Genomic DNA, 25,534 nt, shown 5'->3' with positions numbered 1-25,534 from the left:
TATACTAATAAAATTAATTAAAACAGAGTGTTACTAGTGCTCTCTAGTATTAATTGCATTTGGAGCAGAACAGCTATTTTTTCATCTTTCAATTGCATTGGGGTAAGAACAGGTTGGGTTTTTTTCAACTGTTTTACAGAGCAACTTTGTGTGGTTTCACTTTTCCACTTCCAGAGAGATATCCACAGACAGTTCTTACTCAGAGGGTTGAACTTTAAATAGCTTTGTCCCTCAGCCTCTTCATCCTAATCCATTGATTAGGATAAACAATAGAAAGATTTGGGGGCACCTGTGGATGAAAAATTGGATGTGGCAATGTGAGCTTGTGGCCCAGAAAGCCAAATGTCTCCTGGGCTGCATCCAAAGCAGTGTGGTCAGCAGCGTGAGGGAGAGGATTCTGCCCCTCTGCTCTGCTCTGGTGAGACCCCACCTGGAACACTGCACCCAGCTCTGGAACACTGTCTCCAGCTTCTGACGTAAGAAGGACATGGACCTGCTGTAAAACGTCCACAGAGGGCCCTAAAGATGATCAGAGGGCTGGAGCACATCTCCTGTGGAGACAGGCTGACAGAGTCAGGGTTGTTCAGCCTGGAGAGGAGAAGGCTCCAGGGAAAATTTGCTGTGCCCTTGTAAAATATAGAGCAGGCTTATAAGAAAGATTGAGAGACTTTTCACCAGGACCTGCAGTGACAGGAGAAAGGGCAGTGGTTTTAAACTCAAATAGGGTAGGTTTAGATCGGACAAAAGGGAGAAAATATTTGGGATAAGGCTAGTGAGACATGGGCAGAGGTTGCCCAGAGAAGCTGTACAAGCCCCATCACAGGATGTCTAAGGTCAGGCTGAATGCTTTTCTGAGCAACTTGATCTAGTGAACGATATCAATGCCCATGACAGAGTGCTGTACTAGATCATCTTTAGAGGTCTCTTTCCAACTCAAACCACTCCTCAATTCTGTGATCTTCGATTTTACTTTTCACCCTCCAGAATCAAATGCAACACTTCTGCTACTTCTAGTGTTGTGCCAAACAATCAGAAATATTCTACATTATTATGCATTTCCTCCTATACAATACAACACAAAGATGTGTATGTCAGTTCAAACAAATTCAGGGCATGAAGTAAAAATCATTATTTGACAGCAAGCAGGAGATTGGAAGACAATATTAAGTAGGGTAGGAACAGCAGATTTCAAAATCATAATTACCTGGGCAGATAATCCTCGTGTTAAGTACTGGAAGGTTTTCCTTGCTTGCTGCCAAAGCTGGAGCAGAGAAAGAACCTGTCTGAGAATGGATACCTCGGCTTGTACGTCTATCAGGAGACCTTGGTGCAGTTTTAGCTGTGCAGGAAAAACAGAAGTAAGAACACTAATTAGACTTGTTATGACATTACCAATACATAGTTTTTACAGCTCTGAAAATACATCAAAAGCATTAATTTAATCTGCTACCACTCCATGACAAAAGTCCTTCCCCCTCATACCACAGTTTTTCTTCTAAATACAGTAAGAAAACTCAGAAATGGATCAAGTCACAAACACTAATTAAAATGAGCAAGTGTGCATGGCATTCAACATGACAAGCTCCCAACTTATACTTCAAGCTACCATCAAAAGTATTATATGTATTAAATGTAAATATGTTAATAAAATGTATTATATTCACCTTAAAATGCAACAATATTTAACACTGCAGTAAGCTTCTGATAAACATATTACTGAAATAATTAAACTAAAATTTGATCTATGTTTACTTATAAATATACACATATTATACAGTATATTATAATTTATAACAATTTTAATATAGGTAGTTCCATGTCCTGTAGGTTAGAATATCTGTCTCATCAACACCTACATTATTTTCTTCAAGCAGCTAAAACGGGCCCATGCCTGCATCAGATTCTGAAAAATCAGAGAACACTCTGACATCTCTATTTACAGCCAAACTGAAAACTGCAAGGGGAGGGAAAAAGCCATATTCATTTTTGTCTTCTGCATTAGAGACGTTGTGGGGGGCATCAGCTTTCCATCATCTTTTTTCACAGAAAAACCTCAGAAGACAAACCAACCTGCAATTTCCCAAATAATTAACCTATTATTAAAATTATCCGGAAGATTGATCAGTGAAACCTTGACAGATATCAATGATTAGTAGCTGATGTAACTGTTATTGACAAAGGCTCAGGAAAAGGAAAGGGAAGAAAATCAAGGTGAAAGAGAAGATATTCACAAAGGGTAACTGGTGGCTCAGTGAGGCCAGTTATCCTTTGGCTGCCTCTGGAGGTGATGAAGAAGGATTGGCTTTGCAGAGGGCTGACCTTGGGTGCTGTAATTTACTTTCCTGGCAGAACTTGTTTCATGCAGTCTGAAAGAATATGCCAATGCCTGCTTCAGCCTGGAGAATTTAATCCTTGTGCAATTCAGCCCCATCAGACATACCCAGAAACTGGTGCCCCAAGGCAAAAAGTTTGGGTATTACCAAATGCTTTGTTATAGCATTTCTATGTGCATGTAGAAACTCTCACACAACAGATTGTCACAGACAAAAACTTCTTGGCTATCTCTGCTCCAAATTATCTCACATGTTAAACTACTTCAACTTTTAGGACAAATTCAAACCTGACCATCTGAAGAAGCTCAAAACAACAAAAAAATGAAATTATTTCAAGATAATCTGATTTTTCCTCTCAAAACATGAAAACTAATCAAGCAAAAATAGAATTAGTAGGACTAGCACCAAGACAACAACAGGGAAACAGCACCAGGAATGTGGTGGGAAGGATAGGCTGCATCCTTTTCAGTGGCAGGAGTGGGACAAATCAGGTCATGTCAATCATAACTTAGCTTGAGAGTAACATGAGTGTACTGTATGAAAATACTAATGGAGAGAAAATATTGAGTGAATAAATCTAGGGACAAAAGGAATAACTAGAACAAAGTTTAGACATTGCATTCACATTACTTCAGGCCAGGATTTGCCCATTCATGGGGTTACGTGATGATAATCTAACGTAGAACTGTAAATCGAATGGCAAATTCTTCACTTTATTGTATCCCTGGAGTAAGATTACACACCTTTCTGAATGACTTGCTGAAGTCAAACAGAAATTATTATTAACAGGACAAAGAAAAGTGGGTAAATTTTTCTGGATTGCTTTATATCAAAGGACAGACCAAATGGACTAGCAGCTCCTTCTGACTTTAACACCTGCAAAACAGCCATAGCAGTTACCACAAAATGCTACAGCATTGCATGGTAGCAGTAGAACACATTGATTGGCATCTATGCATGACTAAAACACTGTAATAATGTCAAACAATAAAAAGGAATAAAAACAGCAAGTGGTATCTAACAAGAGTCATTAAATATTTAGATGAAGGTATTAACATATGGAAAAACTTTATCTTCCTCAAATGACCAGGAAGATCCTCCAAGCGTAAAATATAATACTCGGAACAAAATTAACATTCATTTTTCATAATACTACTGAAAAATTCACAACACCGTTCACACAGTCTGTTGTGTCTGTACTTGCAAACAAGGCAGATGTATTAAATAGGAAAATCAGCAGAGCAGCTGCTCTTTATTTGGCAGATGAGACTCATGGGAATAACTGCAATAAAGATAAACTTTTGCTGTGAATGCTCTGATAAAAACAACAGAGCCCTAATGAGTAAAACTGATGTTTCAGTGCAGATAATTGAATTCATGTTTCATGCTTTATCCCTAAACATCTATCGTCCAGTGACAGCATTAATATGCACTCTATTCCACACACATAAGAATAATACAGCTCCCCATTAATTGTAGAGATTATACCACCAAGAAACACGGAGTTCAATAAATTTCTAGACCTGTATATCTTTATTATAAAGTTATGGCAATAGGATTGGGTCATTTGTAGGGCCAGCATCCTCTTTGAGCTACTATTGAAAAGGGACAACCAGCATGCATTGATTCCTACAACCAAGAGAAAATAAAAGGGATTAGTGAAGAGCAGTCACTGGAGAAAGCATGATGTGTTTCTGGAGAAAATGTGAGATCCTGGATCGACAGAAGCCCCGACAGTCCAGTGTCTTGTTTCCAAAATAGGAGCTACAGATACAGGCACCAGCTTCAGAGCAGAGCCTTATGAGGACAACTTTTGAGCATGTTATTGTGGGTTAGGGTGAAAAAAGGAGATGCAAATCCCAAAATACTTTTCTCATTTTGCCCCAAGAAGTTGTTCAGCAAGTATCTAGAGGTTGGACTTTCCTGCCTACCAGCCACCAGTTTCTCTGTGACTCACAGATCATCTTGTGACCTCACCAGCAGTGCATCACTGTCCATTTTGATAATATGGAAAAGACTGAAATTTCTACTGCTAAGACGCAGCTTTCCTAAAATTTCCATGTAGCTTGAGAATCTCAGTCTACAACTGAGATGTGCTATTGCCTCCATCAACTAGGCTCTAGTCTTTGCTCAGGTTCATGTAGAAAGGTGAGTATAAAATCTGGGTTAAATTCAGGCACCTCTCTCCTCAACAAGTGCTTTCTCAGCTTTGTAAATATATTCCAAAAGGTTCTTCATCTATTATTGCCCTAATTTTTCCCTTAAATTTTATTTATTTGAATCTATTAGAATTTTGAGTAGTTTCCAGTCAAACAGGATGCTAGTATTTTTAATTATGGAACTAATTATGCTCCAAATACAACTATAATTAGATGGAATATTTCTATTTTATACCTAATTTACTCACTTGATGGAGACTCAAGTTCCTTTGTATCTTCCTCTTTTTCCTCTTCTTTGGATTCATCCAATTCTTTGCTGTATTCTACTGGAGACTGGTTCACTTGCTCTTCGCTATGAGCATTCTGCTCATCCACAACTGTTATTAAGAGAAAAGACAAAGTTTCAAGGATTCTAAAGAAAAACTGGATACATCTAAATAAGCACCGCATTTTGTAGCTTTCAGTTTTAAAACATCAACAAAAGAGTTCGATCATCAATTCAGAGAAAAGAGTCAGTCAATTCTTTACCAGTAGATAAAGATCTGCTGTCAGAAATCTTCATTTTGTGGAGGCTAATAGTTAAAAGAAATGCACTTTCATACACATACATACATTCATTATATGTGCACACACATACATACATAAGTACTCACAGTGCAGAGTCATCAACATTCAAACAAGCTGCAACTCTTTTCCTTGTAGCTTGTAATTACACATAATTTTATCTTTGTAAAAACATAAAAATCAAATTTTATAATGAAAACTTATTCTAGTTAGATAAACAAACAAACAAACAAACATCATTATACTATTCTATTCTATTTTGGATCTATCCAGTCTGGATCAAAAGGTTGCTGATGTGCACCTTTTTCTGCTTGTTCAATGATCTGCCTCACAGCCTTCTTCAAGCTGTTTGCTCGGAGCATTAGCTGTTCCCTCGGTTTGAAGAGCTTCTGGGAAGACTTTGAGACACACTCTACTAATTGCTCTTTACTTTCAGACAAGGATTCTTCACTTGAGAACTCCTCTGGCTCTTCTTCCACAATGGGGGGAGCAATGCCTGGGAGAATGGGAGCAGCCTGGGCTTCTGTGTGAAGAGCCTGGAGCAATAGGTCCAGCTTTTCATTCAACTCTGAGCACTAAGACAAAGTGGAAAAGACACACACACATTAAAAAAAAAACAACAACTGAACAATGAACATGTGGATATTTTTAGGAAATACAGTACCAGATTTTATTTGAAACTGTAAGTGTCTTTACTGTCTATGTAATTCCTTATGTAAAATCCAAACCAAGGTTCAATGTTTCAGAATATCAGACTATGAGTAGGTCTGCATGGGCTTTTTGCAGACCCTGTGACACTCAACCAAATTAGCGCAATTTTAATATAAACCCCCTACACTTAGATTCAAATAACGCTCCACACTAAGCTCAGCCTGCCCCATAACTGCACAGATTACATCCTACTCCTTGCCCAATGACTTGCAGCACGGAAAACCACCAGAGATTTGCCCATACATGGGTGTTCAGTACCCCAGTTTTGAAAGGCATCTATCTGCTGCTAGATTGAGACACATGGGATTGTTTTTGCAATACAGCTGTATGTTTAAGCAAGAGAGTTGTCACAGAGCAAATGGCTCAAGTCAGAATCAGACACTGTCAAATGCCTCTCCCCAGTACCAAGTAATTGCTCTCTCTAGGTACAAAGAAAAGAAAGGATTTTCTTTGCCTAAGAGAAAGAAAACACTATCTGGCCTTGGAACAGTTAAAAAGGAAAACTAATTTTCTAAAATGTGCATTGGATAGAAATATGAACCACAAATTGCCACTTAGCAAATACATTTTCTGACTCTGGAATTGTCAAGGATTTTGTTTTCTTCTTTTCTTTTCAGCTCATGTAAATTTTGTGTCTCATACCAAATCCTTCTGTTGTTTTCTTTCCCAATGTTTTTGCAACATGATCTCTGTATTTTGCAGCTTAAACCACTATTTTTAACATTGTGGTCTGTCTCCTCTTCATTCTCATAGCATACTCTTCATTATCCCCACTGTTTTCCTGTAGCTAACTTAATCCCTAGAAATATAACTAAGGCAAAAAAAAAATCCTTTTATCTCTATGTGTGCTACCATGAACTTTATCCTTTATGAAGAAAGAAAGTATAAACAGTTGAAAGAGATTGTTGGAAATAATTAACTCTATGCAATACGAAGAGAAGAGTTTTGAAGTCACTTGTTAAAATGAAAGCCAAGCTGGGCAATCTAGAGCGATGTGAAAATTAAACATCCATGAGGTATAAACTTTAAGAACCCAACAACTTTAAACCTGAATGTAGTCATAATCTTACTTTAACGGCCATGGCATCAGCTTCCTCTGCATTTTCCATTGGCTTTTCGTAAGTCTTCCCTATTTTGGCAACGAAGTCCTTTACAGTTTCACATAATATTCTTCACATAAAAAAAGGGGAGGGAAGAAATCAAATTAAATAAAATAGATATGTTTTGAATATTAAATTCTTATGGCAATTTATTTATGTTATAAATCATTCTTATTGGAAACTGAACTCCATGATCATACTTGCAAATAAGATGACACTCTTTTCCATAGCTTCCAGAACTGAAGTGATACGCTTTAGAATAAAAACTCCTTCATTTTAACCTTGGCATATATTGTATCTCAGCCCCTTATCTGAAATAAACATGCCTGATTTTACCCACTCCCTTGCTTGTAGACCTTCCCTACGAGAGGACTTAGCAAACTTGCATTCACTGTGGTAACTTCAAACACAGTCATGCAAATTCTCATGCAAAGTTGGAGTTTAAAAACCATGGAAAAAAATTACTGACTTTAAGAGAGCACTTTTTAGATGAAAGCATATGGCCACACTCATCCCATTGCACAGCTCATGCTTTTCAACTGACCCTGAAGCTTATCTGTGCAAACTACAGTGGCTGCAACGAATTTTCAGTGTGTAAATCAGAAAAAGACTTGGTTCTTGTTACCTGCACTGAAGACAGATAGCAAACTTACTAATGAGGTAAGGATAATTGCTTAGTACTGTTTATTTGGTTGACATTTTTTCTGACAGAAATTAAACAGATTTAACAAGGTACAGAACCAAATTAGAATCTGGAGTTAATAATATCCTGCAGTTTAATCTTCTACATGTGTTATATATAGCTAAAAATGAAATTTTGTTAACTTGCTTTTATGAGAAAAAAAAAGATGTAATGATATTCAACTATATTTTTAAAATTTTGTGATTGGTCTTGTGTATATTGCAAAACATAAGATGTTTTTTCATAGAGAAGGTATACACAAAACAGTTCTGATTTCAGATGATGCCCATGATTTGCCAAATTTCTCTCATTTCAAAATGTTTCAGTTTGGGGAAATAAATCGCATTCATGTTGTAGATCAGCATTGATTGAACTGATACAGACAGGGCTACAACAAAGCTACCTAAAGCTAAAGTTCTGCTTCACACTGGTGAAATTGTTTCTCCCCTAAACATATGCATTACAAAAAATAGCAGAAGAAATGCAGTGTGAAGTAGATCACATCTTTGCAATTGTAACAGTAATTTTGTATGTAGGCCATGCACTGATTTTGAATGACTTAACATCATTTTATATAGATATTGTGTGATTATTTTTTTGATTTAGTATTAAGCCATCCATTACAACTGTACCATCTAAAAATTTTGCAGAAAAGAACATCCACTCTGAAAGATATAAATCAAAGTATATTAAGCCAAGCCAGTTGGACATCCATAAGAAAATCAGGCTTAGACAGAATGCTGTTCCCTGTGATGATGTTTCACAGGGAATTTATCCCCCACATTGTACATAAAAGTGATTGACTCACTTGGCAGATGATATGACAACAGAATGCTGATCAGAATTGAGAATTTTTGCAAGATGAGCAGCAACTGAATCCTCATAAGCAGATATCTGAAAATAGAGAGAAAAGAGACTTTTATTTCCACACATTCCAGCAGTTTAACACCACGTAGTGCATTTAAACACCTCAAAAATAGCAGGATTTCCATTTCAGATGTATTACAAGGCCAAGTATCTGGCAACAAAGATCCTATGTGCATACTGCATTTTATGTACCAGACTTTTAATATTCAAAGTTAGAGTGCATTTGAGAACTTGATCCACAGCTCTTTTCCTCCTGTAGAGAAAACAGTAAGTCATTTCTAGGCTAAAATCAGTCTGTGAGGCAGAAAAGAATTTACCTTCTCTGATCTACAGTATTATAAACTAATATCTAATATCTAATATTTTACTTCTAAAATAAGCAAAGCTTTCTTCAAATTGCTCAATAAGACTAAATCTAGTTTGTAGTTATAATCTAGAATTTTCACTTTACTGTCAGGTGGGCTCTCACTTCCCAAGAACCACAACTGACAAAGGCTGCCAAACTGGTATAAGGTTATCAAAACCAATCCTCAAGGAGAAAACCATTTAGGGCTTAATCTTCACAAGAACATTAAAAATTACAAATTATAAAATACTCAGGAAAATATTTGGACTGGATCGAAAATGGATCCTCACACACCATATCCTAATCTCAAAATAGTTCTGGATCTAGACCTCAATTTTAAAAGAAAATTCCAACAAAATTCCAAATTCAAAGCTAAAAATAAATGCACTTCTGAGGGCTCCCTCTAAGCATCTCTTGAAATCTCTGAGCATGCCTTTGTCTTTGATTTTGAGCAGGCAGATACACCATTTCAGTTTTTCCTCCTAAAACCCAGCCTTCATTGAAGGACTCTAACATTGAATCAGTTTTCATTTCAAAGGAAAAAAACAAAACATAAACACCTGATCTGTAAGAATGAATTACTGTTTTTCAAACATCAGTACAAGATTTCTGGAAACCAAGAGGAACTAGTCTCCTGAAACTGCGGGAGGAAGGAAGGGGAAAAAGAAAAAATCAAATATGTACTTCCATTTGCTTTTCAAACTGTGGTATACTCCAACACCTACTATAAACTTAATTATTTTTTTTCTGAAATAGCCTAACTCAGTAAACAATGCAAAAAACCCAATTAAAATAGAGATTGAACAGGGTACTCAAAAGCAAATGGTTTTGTCCAACTCAAGTAATGACAGGTAATATAGCCTACAGAATACATTTTCTAAAAAAGAAGTTTCATATGAGCAAGAAGTTCCTTGCATTTTCAGAAGGGGCTAAAAAAATTTCAAAGCCAGAAATAACTAGAACAAAATGATGATGAAGACACACTTGAAAATTTTAACTGTCTTGAAAAATTAGGGGTGATAAAGTCTTGATCTGCATTCCTGACACCAGACTCAGAGCTGTGTGCAAGGCAACCCCCATAAAATCCCAGCCTTTTTGCATCTCTATATCCAGCAATCCATCAAAGGTTATAACCTCCTTGCCAATTAAAAGAGCCTGAATTATTAAATTGTTCAAGAGACTGCTGATTAATTATGGCTTCTCAAGTACTTTTGAGCTTCAGTTGATATGCATTAACTTTCTTGGGAATATATTATTTTCTCCTTTTCCGTCAGAATTTTCATGCCAATTAATTTGATTAAAGCATCTCCCTCTCTCAAAACTGAAACCTCATCAGCTAGTACAAGCACAAATCTAGTCTGGAAGACAGACTAAGTTTTTCTTTGATGATGCTTAGGATTTTGAGCTCTCTCAAAGAACAAAGAGAAAGCTGGGTGACATCACCTGATCAAATACAAGCTGCAAAATGCTTCTGTCTTTCTTTAGGAATACAACCCTTGCCTCCAAAATTCTGGGGGCTTTTTTTTAATGCTTAATTCAAACTTAACATAGCAGACATTTGCTTTTATATTTGAAAAAAATATATTTTAAATCTTTATGTAGATTATCACAGTATATATATTATTATACAGTAGCATAGCACTAAATTATGCTATTATATACAAAATTATATATAATACATACTCATATATAAGAATTATCTAAAATATATAGTATTATATTACATAAAAATTTGACACTAGATTACATTCTTGTCTAACATGCTACATAAATACACTTTCTAATACATATTAAAATATACACATATATTCAGTATGAATTTTTTCAGAAAGTTTTGCTGGAGACTCCTTACCTTCATTCCTTCTAGGCAAATAATATAGAACAGGAAACCTTACTTACCTGAGATACACAGCAAGAAAAGGCCTTAATTCAGTTCAGTTAAAAGATCACAAAACATCTATTTTTCACATAAATGCTTCAGTTACAGCTATTGTCATCCCAGAAGCTCCAAGTTAAGTACACAGAACAACAAAATAAAAGTAAAAGTGCACCTGGCACTCCTCTGACTCTTCTGCAGTCACAGGAAGAATGGAAGGCTTTGCTGGTAGTTTCAGTTCATACGACATTATACTCCACCTAAAAGAATCACAAGTTTCCAGACTGTTAGTTTTACACTCTCTCTACTATATTAACAAACAGAAAATTCATTGTCACACCATAGAATAGCTATGTATAAAAAAAAGCAGCTTAATTTGTAGTTGTAAACTATTTGGGTGAAATAATTGAGATTAAAGGTAATAATTTGTGTTATTGCTCAAATTATTTTTTAGTGGTTTGTTTATCAGTCTCATTTGCGAAAAGATCCATGGGACATTCAATATAGGCAATAAAGATTTTCTGGGAAAAAACTTTCACATTATAAAAGAATTTTGCAAACATACTGCAGAAGTCAAAGGAAACTAGGCATCTACCTAAAGAAAAATCTTTAAGGTGACATGAGCCTTCCATCTCAGTTAGAGGAGGCAGGCATGAAAACAACGCAAATGATTAAGTGTCTTCCTTGACATATATATTTTTTTAAATTAAAATTTTTTTCTTTTTTTTTTTTCTTTTTTCTTTTTTTTTTCTTTTTTTTTTTTTTTCTTTTTTTTGTCTGGTACAGGACAGCACTTGACGGCATAGATAGTATGAAACCACTAATAGCAACAACATCCTTCAAAGCCTGCTGAAAAGAACTGTAGATGGGCCTTGGGAGCAAGTCAACTGAAATTAGACCAAAAAATGAAACAGAGCATTTTTTCACTACAGAAAAAGGGAAATATGATTTAATCTACAAGTTGTTCAGAATCTGAGGATCAGTAAAAAGCATTTCTCTACATACTTTGCTGTAAAGCAATCAAGTAGTCTGCAGAAAAACTTAAAATAAAATAAAAAAAAGCTTTTCTCTTTTCTCTCTATTTCACAAAAAACCCTAAAGTAAAATCCCTTATGATGACATTCAAGTGTTTGTAACTAGAGCAAGAAAAGAAACACTCATGAGAGAAAGGAATAGGATAAGAAATACTCCTCTCAAAAGCAGTGCTAGACTTCCATTGGAACAACATGACCATCGTCATCTCTGATTTTTATCTTTTTTTAAAATGGGGATTCCTGCTTTCCTTTATGGACAAAAATTACATGAAACAAGGAGTGGGAATATCCTAATTTTTTGACTAAGAAAATGCCTTAAACAGAAATATTAGTCATGGATCCAACTAGCCCAGCATCTTATCAACAGCTGATGCCTCAGGAAAGGGTGAAAGCACTCAAGGTGAGTTTTCCCCACATCCAAGGACAAAGAGCTCAGGCGTTTTCTAAATAAAGATGCTACCATTAATGGTGTTTAATAAGCATGCATGGAGTCCATAAAATTGCTCAAATCAGTTTTGACTCTACACAGCTTCTTAATGCTCACAACTTCTTGTAACCAGCAGTTATGCAGCTCCTTCAGCCATGCAACAAGCTGTCAACTTTTGATGTCAATGTTTGAACAGCACACTTCCCAGTTCCACCAACCACTCATCCCTCTTACTCTAGTTTAAAAAGCAGGCTAAAGAGCCTGCCCATTACAACTGCAGTTTCCTTCATGATGAAGACCTGCACTCAAAAAACAAACCCACTGAACATCAAGTCTCCAAGATGGATTTTAGGCATCAGAAACCCAAATATATACAGTTTAAATCTCATGGTAAGCGATGCATATGCACATGTAGGTTTACCTGTCTAACATTTTCGTGCTGGCTCGTTCTAGTTTTTCCAAAATCTGAGGAAGTTGTGTATCATCATCACAGGATCCTCCCCAACCAAGGACACGAGCAAGGTCATTTCCAGTACCAAGGGGTAACACTCCTAACTGACACTGAAACACAACACAGGAACAAATTTACTATTGAAAACTAGAAAGAAAATACAAGTGGTTACAAATGCTTGTTATTTCAACTAATAAATGTTAATTTCACAGCTGATGTCTAAAGCCTGTAAGTCAAAGTGTGCTATTCTGCTACAGCTCATCCTGTTTACAACAGTGAAAACTTCCATTAAACAGTAACTATTGAGTTTGCCCCATACACGGAGATACAACACAGAACCAAGTCAAGGAAAAGGTAAGCACACAAAATTAAGCCTAGTCAGTCTAGGCAAGGAAAGTAAATATGGACACTTGCCTGCTTGTGCAAGCTGAGCTTATCAATTTCTGACAAGACCCAACCCACGCTTCCATCGCCACCACACACAAGAATCCTGAAGTTGTCAAACTTCTGAAATAACCGCAAACTGCAGAGAAAATGCAGAGTTAGTTACATCCATTAGCAAGAGAGCATTCATTAACAATTGTTACAAGAAAATATTGTGCACAGCATCTTCATGATCCTTTTATTGTTGTGGGGTTTGGAGATACAACTATCCACTTAATTAACCTATCTGCAGCCCATCTGTCGCTGTATATTCCACTTATACTGACATTTCTGATAAATAACATGCTGAGTTGTTCTTTAAAAAAATCCCTTGATATTGTTTTCAGGATTTTATAAGTCTGATTTTATTGATTTTATTAATACTAAAAAAAAATTTAAAATGTAAGTGATAAAATTACAACTGCTCTATGCTTCTCACTTCAGCCAGAAGCATAATGCACTAGTGGGAATTTTTCACAAGAGGTTAAGACACAATGACAGGATGTGCTCCATAATAAGAGTGGGCTTTTCTTGGGGGAGGGCTATCTAAATGTAAGGACCATTGAGTGCAATTCTTAAACATAAAGGTGATCACAACAATTTAAGACAAATAATACAAGTATTTCATATTATATCCTTAAAGCCATATGTTGCTTTTGCATCCTATTGGTCTTCTTCCTGCTCTCCAACTTTTAACACCTTTAGAATACAACACTTGGACAGTACAGAAAAGTAGGACAAGAGAGACAGAAAATGCAGTGAGGTAAGAGATAAGACACAGAGGAAATAGGAATGAGATGTGAAGAAACAGCCAAGAGGTAAAAACAGGAGGGACTTAAACTAAAAAAAAAAAAAAAAAAAAAAAAAAAAAAAAAAAAAAAAAAAAAAAAAAATTGGAGAGTATAAACTCTTAAAATATTAACAACAAAGATTTATTTTTAATGCATGTTATTTTCCAGAATATGTATAATTTCTGAATCATTTCTAAAAAGCAACATATCAAGATCACAATTTTTTGAAGCATTTCTATTTTTTCTAGAGAAAATAATGTCACTTGCAAACGATGGGCACATACTTATTCAGAACAAAAAAAAGGGGATATTTAAGGGGAAAAAATGTTGACACCAGAGCAATTTATCCTGTCCTGAGGAAAAGGAGAAAACCTTAGAAATACACTGTCTCACAGAATGCACCTCTGCTTTTTAGATCAACTAGAAAAAAAGAAGACATCATTGCGACTGCATGGAATAACAGCTAAAGACCTCTCCTTGGAAACTGGGAGAAGTACTTAAAAGCACCCCACATGAACTGCAATTTCTGTGCAAAATCCAAGTGAGCAGCCTCAGCCATGGTAGAGCTATATGAAGGAAGAGAACTTGCAAACATATTTTTAAGACTGTCTCCTTCCAAAGACTGTCTAATCAATTAAGACCAATGTTATATGTCATTATAATTACATGTACAAAATGCTAGCTAAAAGTGACTTAGATACAGCTCAGATTATCAGGGTTACAATGAAAAGAATATTTCAACTCAAAGACTTAATATGATGTGGCCATAACAAAGTACTAATTCTTATAATCTACAGCTGTAATCAATTATATTTGTATTATTTACGTACTTCTTGAACTGAATTTTTGTGGATTTGCTTCATCTGCTTTTTCTCATTAATTCTGTACTCTTTAAGAGTACAAAAATTAGTGCTTCTAGTTGTCATAACAGATACTATTTGGCCATTTAACCACATCAATATATTTTAGTGGAACTGAGTTAGGCAACAGAAATATGGGCACGAATTTAATCTTCATGAATGTGCAAAGACGCTTGAGTTGTGGCCACCACTATGCAAATCTCATTGTTATCTCTCTAACAATCAACTCTTAGATTTTGAGGAAAAATGCCTGGTGGTTTTAATTGTGTTCTTGCTCCAAATTCTGTGGGATGGCCATTTTCTTGACTATTTGCATAGGTTGCATAAATCATAATTTGGATATACTTTTCGGATGAAAAATTTTTCATGTACTTGTCCATTACCCACTGCAGATCCCCCTGCCGACATTTGTGTTCAGAATTTTAAAATATACAGAGTACATTTAGAAAATGGTTATATTCCATAGCTACACACAAAAAGGTCAGAGGAATATCAGATTTATGCGTGTGAAATGGAAGAAAAGCACCTGGGCAACTGTGCATAAAGGCAAAATCAAAGTTCCTGTGACACAGGAAAACATCTGAACATTTGTAACAGTTTTGTACCTTACCAGTTAACAGAAGTCAAAACTAGCCAAGAGCTTTTGGTTTTGAATTTTCAAGCTTTTCTAGAAGGAAAATGTTATTCTACAATCCCTTCATGCACCAGAATTTATCTGGAGATTCTGTTGTCTCTTAGATTTTAATTAGGAAGTCAGAGTAGATATTGGTGATAGAATCATAGCAACAGGGGAAATAACACTATAAAAGCAGGGGAACACAACACTATACTTTGCACCTAATTCCCTCATGGAAAGGCTTGCTCAAGATTTCCAAGGTTATTACCCTAAATGAGGTCCTCCATTCATTAAATCGAACACCTGAGCTGGATTTAACGACTGTTTGAATCGACGAAGAAACTTTACTCCCTGATTGTCTCCACTCTTTGAGTTAACAAAAACTAAAAGAGGACTGGCACAGGATGGCGGGCATGTGGCTTTCCAGAAACCTGTAAACATAGTTAGAAAGAATGAAATAAATAAGTTTTCCTAATATGAATAACACAAAAAGAAATCATGTGAAAGAGGAAGATAGGGATGAAGGACAAAAGGAGTACATTTTATCATGCATAATGTAAAGGCTAAACTGAGTATTAGTCCTGCAAGGAAAACATAATTGCACAAGATTTATTGTTCTTTTTGTTTGTTTGTTTCTGGTATGTTCAGTACCTAGATTCAGTAAAATCCTGAAGACAATAGCTTTATCGTTTTTCAACTGCTATTAACCTTTTAGAATACTTCTTAAATCTCATCTTCACAGATTATTATCACATAATTGAATATGTATTTCACTTACAAGCGTTTGGTTTTCAATCTTATTTTGCTTTAACTTTACTGGGTTGAACTGGATCATTCATGTCTGTATGAGGTTTTTAAGAGCACTCACAGATTTTAAAAGTTGCTTGTACTCAGTTCTTCCCAGGTGAGGCTTCACGTAGGAGCCTTTTTTTCAGACTGAGGTTACACTATTAAGCGTAACAGAATCACTGAACAACAGAAGACCTTCAGCCATGATTCAAAGCTTATTAAAGATAGTGAAGGTCTTAACTAATTACAGCAGGCTCTCTACAAAGTCCTTAGTCAGAAGCACTAATGGACACTGTTGTCACTAACGTGACGGTTCCATGGTTCCCTAGCAACACTTCAAAATCAGACATCACATGTATAGGTTTTGACATTTGTCTCCGGCAGTATTAAAATCATTATGCTGTTTTCAATTACTAAAAAAATACTAAAGCTACAAATAAAAATTTAATTAAGGGATGCTAATTTAATTCCACATTATCATAATATCTAATTTCAAATAAGGTTTTATTAATTAATTTAAACGCCAAGAAAACTAATTTCACATATTGAACAATCTTCCTGGCATGAGTAATAAATGACAGCATGATGTCTAAGACACTACAAAGCAAATAAATAGACTGAATATATACAGCATACACAATCACTTTTACTAACTTCATGTAACAAAATTTACTGAATTGCATTCAAGTTGTTGGTCTACTTTGCCACTGACACAAACCATAAAATTAAAGCAGCTAAGATTTTGATACTTTTTTAAATCCACTCTTTGCCTTGAAGTGCAGTCTCCCACTGTTGATATGTCTCTATCCCGAACCACCAAAAAGCATCTCTGAGTCTTCCGCATTTGCTGGGTTTTTATCTATGCATTGCAGGATTCTTACACTGCTTATATTTAAAAAAAATAAATTAGAGAAGCTATGGAAGCAATTCCTCTCAAAGCCTGGTAAAGTAGTTGTTGCATCTGAGTTATTCAGTTAGCTTATCTCTGCATAATGCAAAATTATGCAAAATTTGAGAACTCACAGAAGGAGTGCTGTATGACAGGCAGGCATCAGCCCACTTCATCTGAGGATTCTGCTCATTCACTTGAAATGTTTCTAAGGGTCATAAGTAAAATAGAAGAAAATTTCTGCTGGGGCAACTTTAAAAATGTGACAGTTGAATAATTCTCTAAAAACCTGCACAGAAAATTATACTTTTCTCTAAATTTGCAGACTGCATTCACCTGTTCAGCAGAAGGATTTTAGCCTTGTTTATTAGCACGGATCTCAACAGGGACTGGAAGTCCAGAGGTACCACTGAGCCACACTACAGAACTACGTACCATCGGAGTCTATACTGTTTAGTGCTGTTGGAGGGATGATCGATACCTTACACTGGCCAAGTGGACATTTGCGAGGGTACAAATCCTTACAGGCCGTGTGAACCTACAAAAGAAAGAAAAAAATATTTTCCTTCAGCAAGATTTTGAGGTGAAAATACAACTGATGCTATGTTATCTATGTAACAAAAAATGGACTCATATATAACATTTAGCTGTAGAGGGAAAAGGAGTGAGAAAAACCTTCGGAAAAAAACCTGAATGTTCAACCACAGAGCCTCCTTACTAATTCAACAAAACTTTATTTTGGAGAACTTCATCTTCAACTACCCCTATAGTAGATGAGAATCATCCTTTCAAGAGAATCACTTGCCCCCATCCACAAGGAAGGAAGTACCAAGCTCCCAGCATCTGTGCTGGTGGCAGCAGACAAAACAACAGCTCTGCCAATAGGCCTGCCTGGTCCACTGGGACCATTCTGGAAGACATATCTGCATTAAAGCTGGCACACCTACCAAGCCAGACCCATTTCCCAAAGTTGGGTCCCATAAACTCCATATTGTAAAGGTCTTTTCCACAGGTATTGGAAAGAGAGGCATTGGAGAGGTGGCTTCATTTCACCTAAATGCTTCAAGTCACCTCTGGAGATGCCAATCATTTCCTACTGCCCACACACAGAGCCTTGAAGCTCAACAATATGCCAGAAGCTTCAACAACAAATAAACTGCTGACTTGCATAAGAAACCCATCAACTTTAGACAAGTTGATAAAATTAAGAGAAAACTATGTATTGGGGAAACAGCAGTAGTGAGTTAAGAGAATTTAAATCAGCAATGAACAGATTGCCCTGAAGAAGAGAAAGACAAAATTTTGCATTAATAATCATGTTACTACATTAATATTAATAAATATTATTATAACATATTACTAAAATATTAATAGAGCAATAGCTACAATAAAAATACAAGAAAGTAACATAGGATTATTAGGCATTAGGAACAGGCACCTGAACATACAGTTAACAACTAGAAGAAAGCAGAGAAAACACATTGGATGACAACACCTATTAAAGAAAAGCTGCATCTGTGGGTGTATTAAAAATTAACTGTGCAAGTAGGACAGTCATCAGAAATTCTGAATGCTAGAGAGACTTGAGTTTGCAGAAGCTGCCTGCTCCTACTTAATCCAAAAGCAGGCTGTGAAATGACAAAACAAAAATAATGGCAAGCAATAAAGCTGTCAAGCTGCGAGATGCTTGGATGTGGTTCAGCACACCTACCATAGCTTTACACCAAAGGCACTTCCAATCTTGCAGCCGTAGGACACTGCCACAGGTCTTGTCGCAGACCGCGCATTTGGCACTGACGGGCAGGTTTCCCTCTAACCACTGGTGAGGCATAGCTATCTGTGGAGAAGGAGTCATTAGAGTTAAATACCCAGAAAGAGAAATTAAAGGCTTTTGTCTCTCAGATATAGGTGGATTTAAACTATTTCTCACAGCTGTACTCTTTCATCAAAAGAAGCAGGTATGCTGGTCAGCCAGGATAAGGGACATTGATGCTCAGAAGGCAACAGCACTGAATGGACTGCTCTGCTGTTCCACATGCTAGACAGAAAACATGACACCTGAAGAAGGGAGACATGTCTCACTCATGGTAACAACTCACCATAACACAATTTGGCAGTTAAGTCCAGAGACTCCGTCATACAAACAAGTTCCCACTCGGTTATGCTGACTACATGACATAAACCAATTAAAAACTCCTAAAATTCATAAGAATAGGCAGGACAGCAGAATTCTTCTGTCACTTCACTTACCCAGTCACCATGGCTGGTAAGTCATAGCTCTATAAAGCAGTTCCAAATGCAGTGCAAAGCTTTACTCAGTGCACTCTTTGTCCCATTAACACCATGGGCAACTCAGGACACTCAGGTGTTCAACTTAGTACCAGCCTTCTAGGAAGAGGCTTCACACCAGCGGTCACATACAGCTGTGTTTGTAAAAATAGTCCATTTATCACAATCAACCTCTCAAAAGTTTTTGTTGTTTCTCCTGCCAATTTTAAAATTCCTGCTTTCATCACCAAAACCCCCTCCCAATTCAGTGAATTCCAAACAGGCCTCCTGGGGAACTGCTCCAGGTAAACAGGACAAAAAAATAGATTCCCAAAATAGCATGGTAACTGTAAAAAAGCACCTTTGCTTAAGAGCAGTAGGAACTTCCGGGAGCAATTCTCCAGCAGCAGAGTTTCTCCGTATATGGCCTTTAAAATAATATGGCCTTGTAATACACTGCAGTCTAGTGCCCACAGTTGCTAGATTTGTCTTGTGAGATAGGAATACAACTTTTTATCTAAAAACCACATTAATCTTTGAACAGTGTTCAGGAAAATAGCCATTGACCATTAACTTCAATGGGTAGCATGGCAATATTTCTGTGGTTGGACTTTTTTTTAATTTTTTCCCTAAAGGAGAAACAGCTTTAGAAAATACTGTAAATATGAATAGTACTTACACCATCTTCATCTTCAATGATATCTTTTCCAATTGAGGCTAATGTAGTCCATTTGCAGTTATTTGTTGCTCGGACAGCACATCTTTTATGTGCTTTAAACTTACACACTGCAAGACACAGATAAACATATATGTCCGGTGTTATTTGCTGTATTTCAGTGATACACACCTTTTAAAAAATTAAACACAGCTATGCCATAAAATAGCCAAGTACATGTCACTTAGTGTTGCACACATGACACAAAACAACCCAAAGAAAATTCATTTCATAATCACCCTAACTTCAACTCTCTAAACCAGGTTTAACTGCTTCACTGCAGCCCATGCTAAGTGTGCCGTAAAATCCACATCAGTTCCCATTTTTCAGATGCAAGGTACAATATATCTCTAACTATGGGTCTGCCTTTTTCTCTGGTAACATGATTCAGATATCTGACTTAAATTTGCAGGAACTCATGGGAGAGTGTTTAACAAAAGTATTTTGAATCAGGAGCTCTGATCCTTTGTTCAAAAGATGCCTTTGGGGCACCATGCTGGGCCTATTTTTCTCAGAACATGAGAAAGTGAAGTTTTTATGTGGTGAAATTTTAATTCAGGATACTGGGGATTACAAAATTTTCCAAGAGCCTATATCAAATCAGGAAGAACCTTACTTTCTACTGCATTCTTTATTAGAAGTCTGCTAATTGGAATACCCAGCACAACTGTGTAGTTAGGCAGACATTCTGACAACCTGATAACTATTTGAATTTTGTTCAACTCAATTAATATGCCAAGCTAATGATACCATATCAGACCAAACAGACTGACGCACCCAACTGTGGGTATCTCTTCTACTGGAAGTGCATGATGTAATTCTATTTAGAGTGCATTATATAAATTATTTTGGCAATGACCATTAAAGGTTTATGAGAACTAGCCAGCAGATCAGAAGTAGTAGTCTCTTTTCAAACAAATATTTGACAGGAAATTATCAAGGCTTTGGCCCATCGCTTATCTACCATTAAAAAACATTAAGCCATGGTACAAAATGTCTTGTGAATAATAAATTTCCCATTTTAATTCCACTGATCCATTGCCAGATCAATTTAAAAAGTGAATTGAGACTATGTAAGCAACATCTCAGTTTGAGAGCAATCCTAACTGTTCTGGGAGATGTGTGAAAGTGCTCAGCTCTTACTTTCTTACTTTCTAGAAAGAAAGAGAATGAAAGAAAACAAAGTTTCATTGCTTTTGCAGCAACTCCCCCAGTCATTTCAAAAATCAGTATTCATATAATCATAGAATTATTTGGGTTGAAAGAGACATTTAAAGATCATTTAGTTCCAACCCTCTGTCCTCTGGAGTGGGACATCTTTTACTAGACCAGGTTGCTCAGAGCTCCATCCAGCCTGGTCTTGAAAACTTCCAGGGATGGGGTGTTCACGACTCTGGGCAACCAGTGTCCCACCATCGTCACAGTAAAGAATTTTTTCCTACTATCTAATGTCAACCTACTCTCAGTTTGAAGCCATTTCCCCTTGTCCTTCCCTGCACGTCATTGTAAAAAGTCTCTCTCCATCTTTCTTGCAGGCTCCCTCCAGGTACTGAAAGGCTGCAATTGCATCACCTCAAAGCCTTCCCCTTTCCAGGCTGAACAATACCAACTCTCTCAGCCTTTCCTCACTGGAGAGGTGCTCCAGCCCTCTGATCATCTCCATGGTACTCCTATGAACTCACTCAAATAGGTCAGTGGCCCCAACCTAAAGAAGGGCATGGACCTGTTGGAGCAAGACCAACACAGACTCAAAGCATGAAAATATTCCATAACTGTCAACTAACGTGGTAAGACTCACTTTTTCTAAACAGGTCAGCATCACATTGTGCGTTTGCCAACCTAAGCTCATTCCAAGCATCTAATGAAGCCAGCTCCCACAAGAAGCACAGAAATAAAGGCTGTATTCTCAAGTGATGGACCATCAGCAGTTTTCACCATTTGAATGCTTCAGAGAAGATACGCCACTGAATTCAGCTCCCTACTCAAAATTGACAAACACTTGTTTTGCCACACAGATCAAAATACAACAAATCAGGGAGGAGGGAGAATAGAAAATTACAAATTACAAGTAATAGAATGTTCAAACTCTACTGAGCTATGATTGAACTTGCTCTTAGGAACCCTGTATTCAGCCTCTTTCTTAACAAGGCAAGGACAAAATCAACCCCAGGCTCTGAAGAGTTGCAGCAAGCCTCTCTATAGATGGCAAATGACAGGTAATGTTTGCTTTGTAAGTACTGTAAATAACCTACCAACCAAATCTCAGATCGGATTTTGGTCACCCCTCTGAAACCTCAGGATCATGAAACAACAATTTATGTTAGTCTGAACCTTAAATATTACCAACAACAATAACTTTAAGACACAGATGTAACTTGCAAGCAAAGAAGGAAAATTTTAAATCAAACCCCAATATTAGTTACCACTATAACCTAACTTCTTTTGTCTCAGGTTACACTGAATCCCATTTATTAAACAGTCTGATATCTGAAATCTTTTGGAAAACATGCAGACATATGGCTAGACATCCACTGCCATTACTTTGCTAATGAAAGCTAAAATACAAGAAAAGTTAAGTTACTCAGGAAACTTAACACTGCAATATAGTTTCTGAATGCAGGTGTGCAGTTGTTGATTGTATGACCACACGCTTTCAGAGAACAACACCCTCAGTCACTGCATGTAATGGGATGGTTCTTGATAAGTATGGGGTTGTGCCACACTCTGCTTCATAATAATTTTCAACAGGTATTTGCTTAATTGACCTAAAGCTGATGTAATACTGCTTTTCAGCCATCAATCTTAATTTCTTCTTGGGCTTTAAAAATTATTAGTAGTATTATTATTGTTGTTGTTGTGCTCAGTAATACTACTACTACAATTAAGACTTTTTTCCAATATGGTATATCTTCAAAGCATTAGGGACTTCAGAACAGCTTCAACTGATTTTTGCAGTAATAGAAAACAGCATTTCTGTGATACAGGCTGCAGGCTATAAACAATGGACGACTACTGATTTGATAAAAAAATCTTATTTAAATATTTTCTCCAGCATCACAGAAGGGTACATGTGATATAAAGTCAAAGAACAGTTTTCTACTATTCCTTCACTCTTTAACAACAAATATCCCTTGTCTTTCTTGCTGCTTCATTCACTATTCACTCTCCAGACTGTGCAGAAAATGTGGCAAAAGTATCAGAGACAATGACTGTGCAAGTACAATTCCCTGGGCAATGGGTAAGAACAGGGTTTTGTGGGCAAAACCCCACAATCATAATGGAAAAAGACAAAGTGCATAAAGTGCATTTGCAGAGGTAATTTAATCCCAGTATGTTCTTACTGATTGACTTCATCATCCTAAAGTGTTCTTATAATATTGTGTGATTTCTCACAGGAGAATGCAGTTTAAGAGAGAGGTTTCTCCCACTTATTAGCCATACTTGATATTCAACAATCAAGATTCTGTCATGATAAACAAAATGTTACATAAAAAATATATTTCTGAGAATAACCATGAAGGCAGGCAGTGTTCCACTGGCAATGACTTAGATAGAAATGAGTAACTGAGGTTACAGAGCTCTGGAAGAGCTTCTGTAGATAATGATATATTACTCTTTAAGCTTCTTTTCCTAAATATTCCATATTGAAGCTAAACTCTGAGGAGCATAAAACCCAAAACCCTTTCTTGATTCAGCTAGTTTGGAATTATTCCTAAAGCAAGGCACAGAGATCATAATTACTCTGTCCTAGGAAAGATTGCATGAACATTGCAGAGATTAGTCCTTTAGCTAGAGCAACACAGCACACAGACAACATTGAAAAAGTAGATTATCTTTTGAGAAGATGCAAAAGAGAGAACCTGTGGGAAGAACACCATTGTATCTCAAAGGAGACTCTGAATAATTTTTTTAGAAGTCAATTGTTTGTTGAGTAGTAGCAAGAATGAAGCCTGGTTTGTTATAACGTACATCTTCAAACTGATAGACATATCAGTTCTTTGACTTCTAAAAAGGTGCGAATTCACACTAGTCTTTTACCTAGCAAAGGCATTGACCTACCATCTTTTTCTGCACTGGTTTCCATAAAACTTAGACTCTATCTTCAGGATGGCCTGCAATTAATTTGGCCAACCTTTGCCAAAGGCTGCTGAGATGGAAGGTGCCCTGAAGAAAAAAAGTCACCCATCATCTCCAGAAGAAATGTGGCTTGATTTATGGTCAGACATAAAAAACCAGTTGTGCAGGGCTGCTGGAAAACAGCAATTTTAAGAGAATAAAATATTACAGGACAACTAAACTATCAAAAGCTGCAAGACATCAGCAGTGGGGTTTCTTTTTTACCTATAGTTAAGAGTCAAGAATCAGACCCCAAAGGCTCTAAGCTACTTTCAAGACAACTTGGTTTGCCAGTAACCCAAACCACTAACAGGAGGAAGAGCTCAACTATCTCTTGAAAGAACCTCTCATGCTTTTCAATATGAGGCATAACAGAGTAGCCTGGGATCAATGACCACACAAATAATTGAATTAAGTATAGATATAAATGGATTCCCAGTATAAAGCAGTGCTGGAGGTTTGAGAAACCAGGCATGAATATTTAAAGAGGTTTTTTTAAATTATGTAATGGGGAAAAGCAGCACAGAACAAGTCTGGGGAATTCTAAGACTCCAAACCTCCCAAATTGTCCTCTCAAACTGTATAGACTGCTAATACAGGTCAGCTAAAGAAAAAAATAGATTATTACATGCATTAGAAGTGCATATAGCAAAAGCAAGTACCAAACAAAAATGCAGTTTTTAGATCAAGAAATTAAGGATGCAAGGTTTTAACATGTATACATAATTGCAGAGAAAGTATAAAGTAATACAGTAAAAGAGTCAAATCATTTAGATTAGATATATAACTAAAGATCTTATTTTATTAAAAAAAAAGAAGAAAATAGATACAAAATAGAAGCTAGGAATTAAGAGAAATTTATTAATAGACAAAAGAACATCGCAGTATCTACATATAAAACATTCCAGGTCATACACGATAATGAAATGTGTAACAGTGAAAGGAAATCCAAAACACTTTCACAAGCTATTTGTAAAAACTGACATCAGAAATGTGGATAAATGTAGCATTAGTTTGTCATAAGTTATACAGAAATGTGACAAACTCCAAATCTGGAAATTATGGGAAAGTCCCTAATGTAAAGTTAATGTCAACACCCTGTATATTAAAAACATACTTAGATGCAAAATTAGACACTGAAAAAAAACATAAAAGGGTGAACTAAAGACATTAACATTGATAATCTTACAGTAGTAATTATTGCTAAACAGCCTTTTAAAATAGCTATAATATTAACTTAGGAATGGATAAATTCTTTATGAAAGTCATTCCTTTCCTTTCCCTGAGCAAATATAACTGTATTTGTACATCGAGGCAATAAAATTGCATTTCAGTTAAGCACATGATACTTCCATCTGCCAATATCAGACACTGAGAATACCATAATTGCCTTTAAACTGTCCAAAGGACTTACACACAGTGGAAAACATACACCAGAGAAGCTGGAAGTAACCATGCTATTTCTAATTTCTACAAAACGGGTTTGTCCTGTTCCTTGGCAACTGCACCATTAGCTA

The 25,534-nt window shown here is 36.4% G+C and overlaps 1 protein-coding gene across 1 annotated transcript in view; it reads right to left on the bottom strand.

Annotated features, from left to right (window-relative positions):
• DGKH (diacylglycerol kinase eta) overlaps nt 1-25,534 on the bottom strand; it is a gene marked incomplete at its 5' end in the record, with an annotated part of 149,649 nt that overhangs the window by 24,382 nt on the left and 99,733 nt on the right. The window contains 12 exons of the mRNA XM_083884657.1: nt 1,205-1,339; nt 4,741-4,869; nt 5,358-5,631; nt 6,838-6,937; nt 8,358-8,443; nt 10,814-10,898; nt 12,521-12,660; nt 12,965-13,073; nt 15,509-15,671; nt 17,354-17,456; nt 18,630-18,755; nt 19,866-19,972. Coding sequence (XP_083740783.1) covers nt 1,205-1,339; nt 4,741-4,869; nt 5,358-5,631; nt 6,838-6,937; nt 8,358-8,443; nt 10,814-10,898; nt 12,521-12,660; nt 12,965-13,073; nt 15,509-15,671; nt 17,354-17,456; nt 18,630-18,755; nt 19,866-19,972 — 1,557 coding nt within the window. The remainder of the gene's footprint in view (nt 1-1,204; nt 1,340-4,740; nt 4,870-5,357; nt 5,632-6,837; nt 6,938-8,357; nt 8,444-10,813; nt 10,899-12,520; nt 12,661-12,964; nt 13,074-15,508; nt 15,672-17,353; nt 17,457-18,629; nt 18,756-19,865; nt 19,973-25,534) is intronic.

The sequence above is a fragment of the Zosterops lateralis genome (genome assembly GCF_965231275.1).
Source record: "Zosterops lateralis genome assembly, chromosome: 2".
Taxonomy (NCBI): Eukaryota; Metazoa; Chordata; class Aves; order Passeriformes; family Zosteropidae; genus Zosterops; species Zosterops lateralis.
The sequence above is the reverse complement of the archived record's forward strand: the minus strand, read 5'-3'. Positions and strand labels throughout refer to the sequence as shown.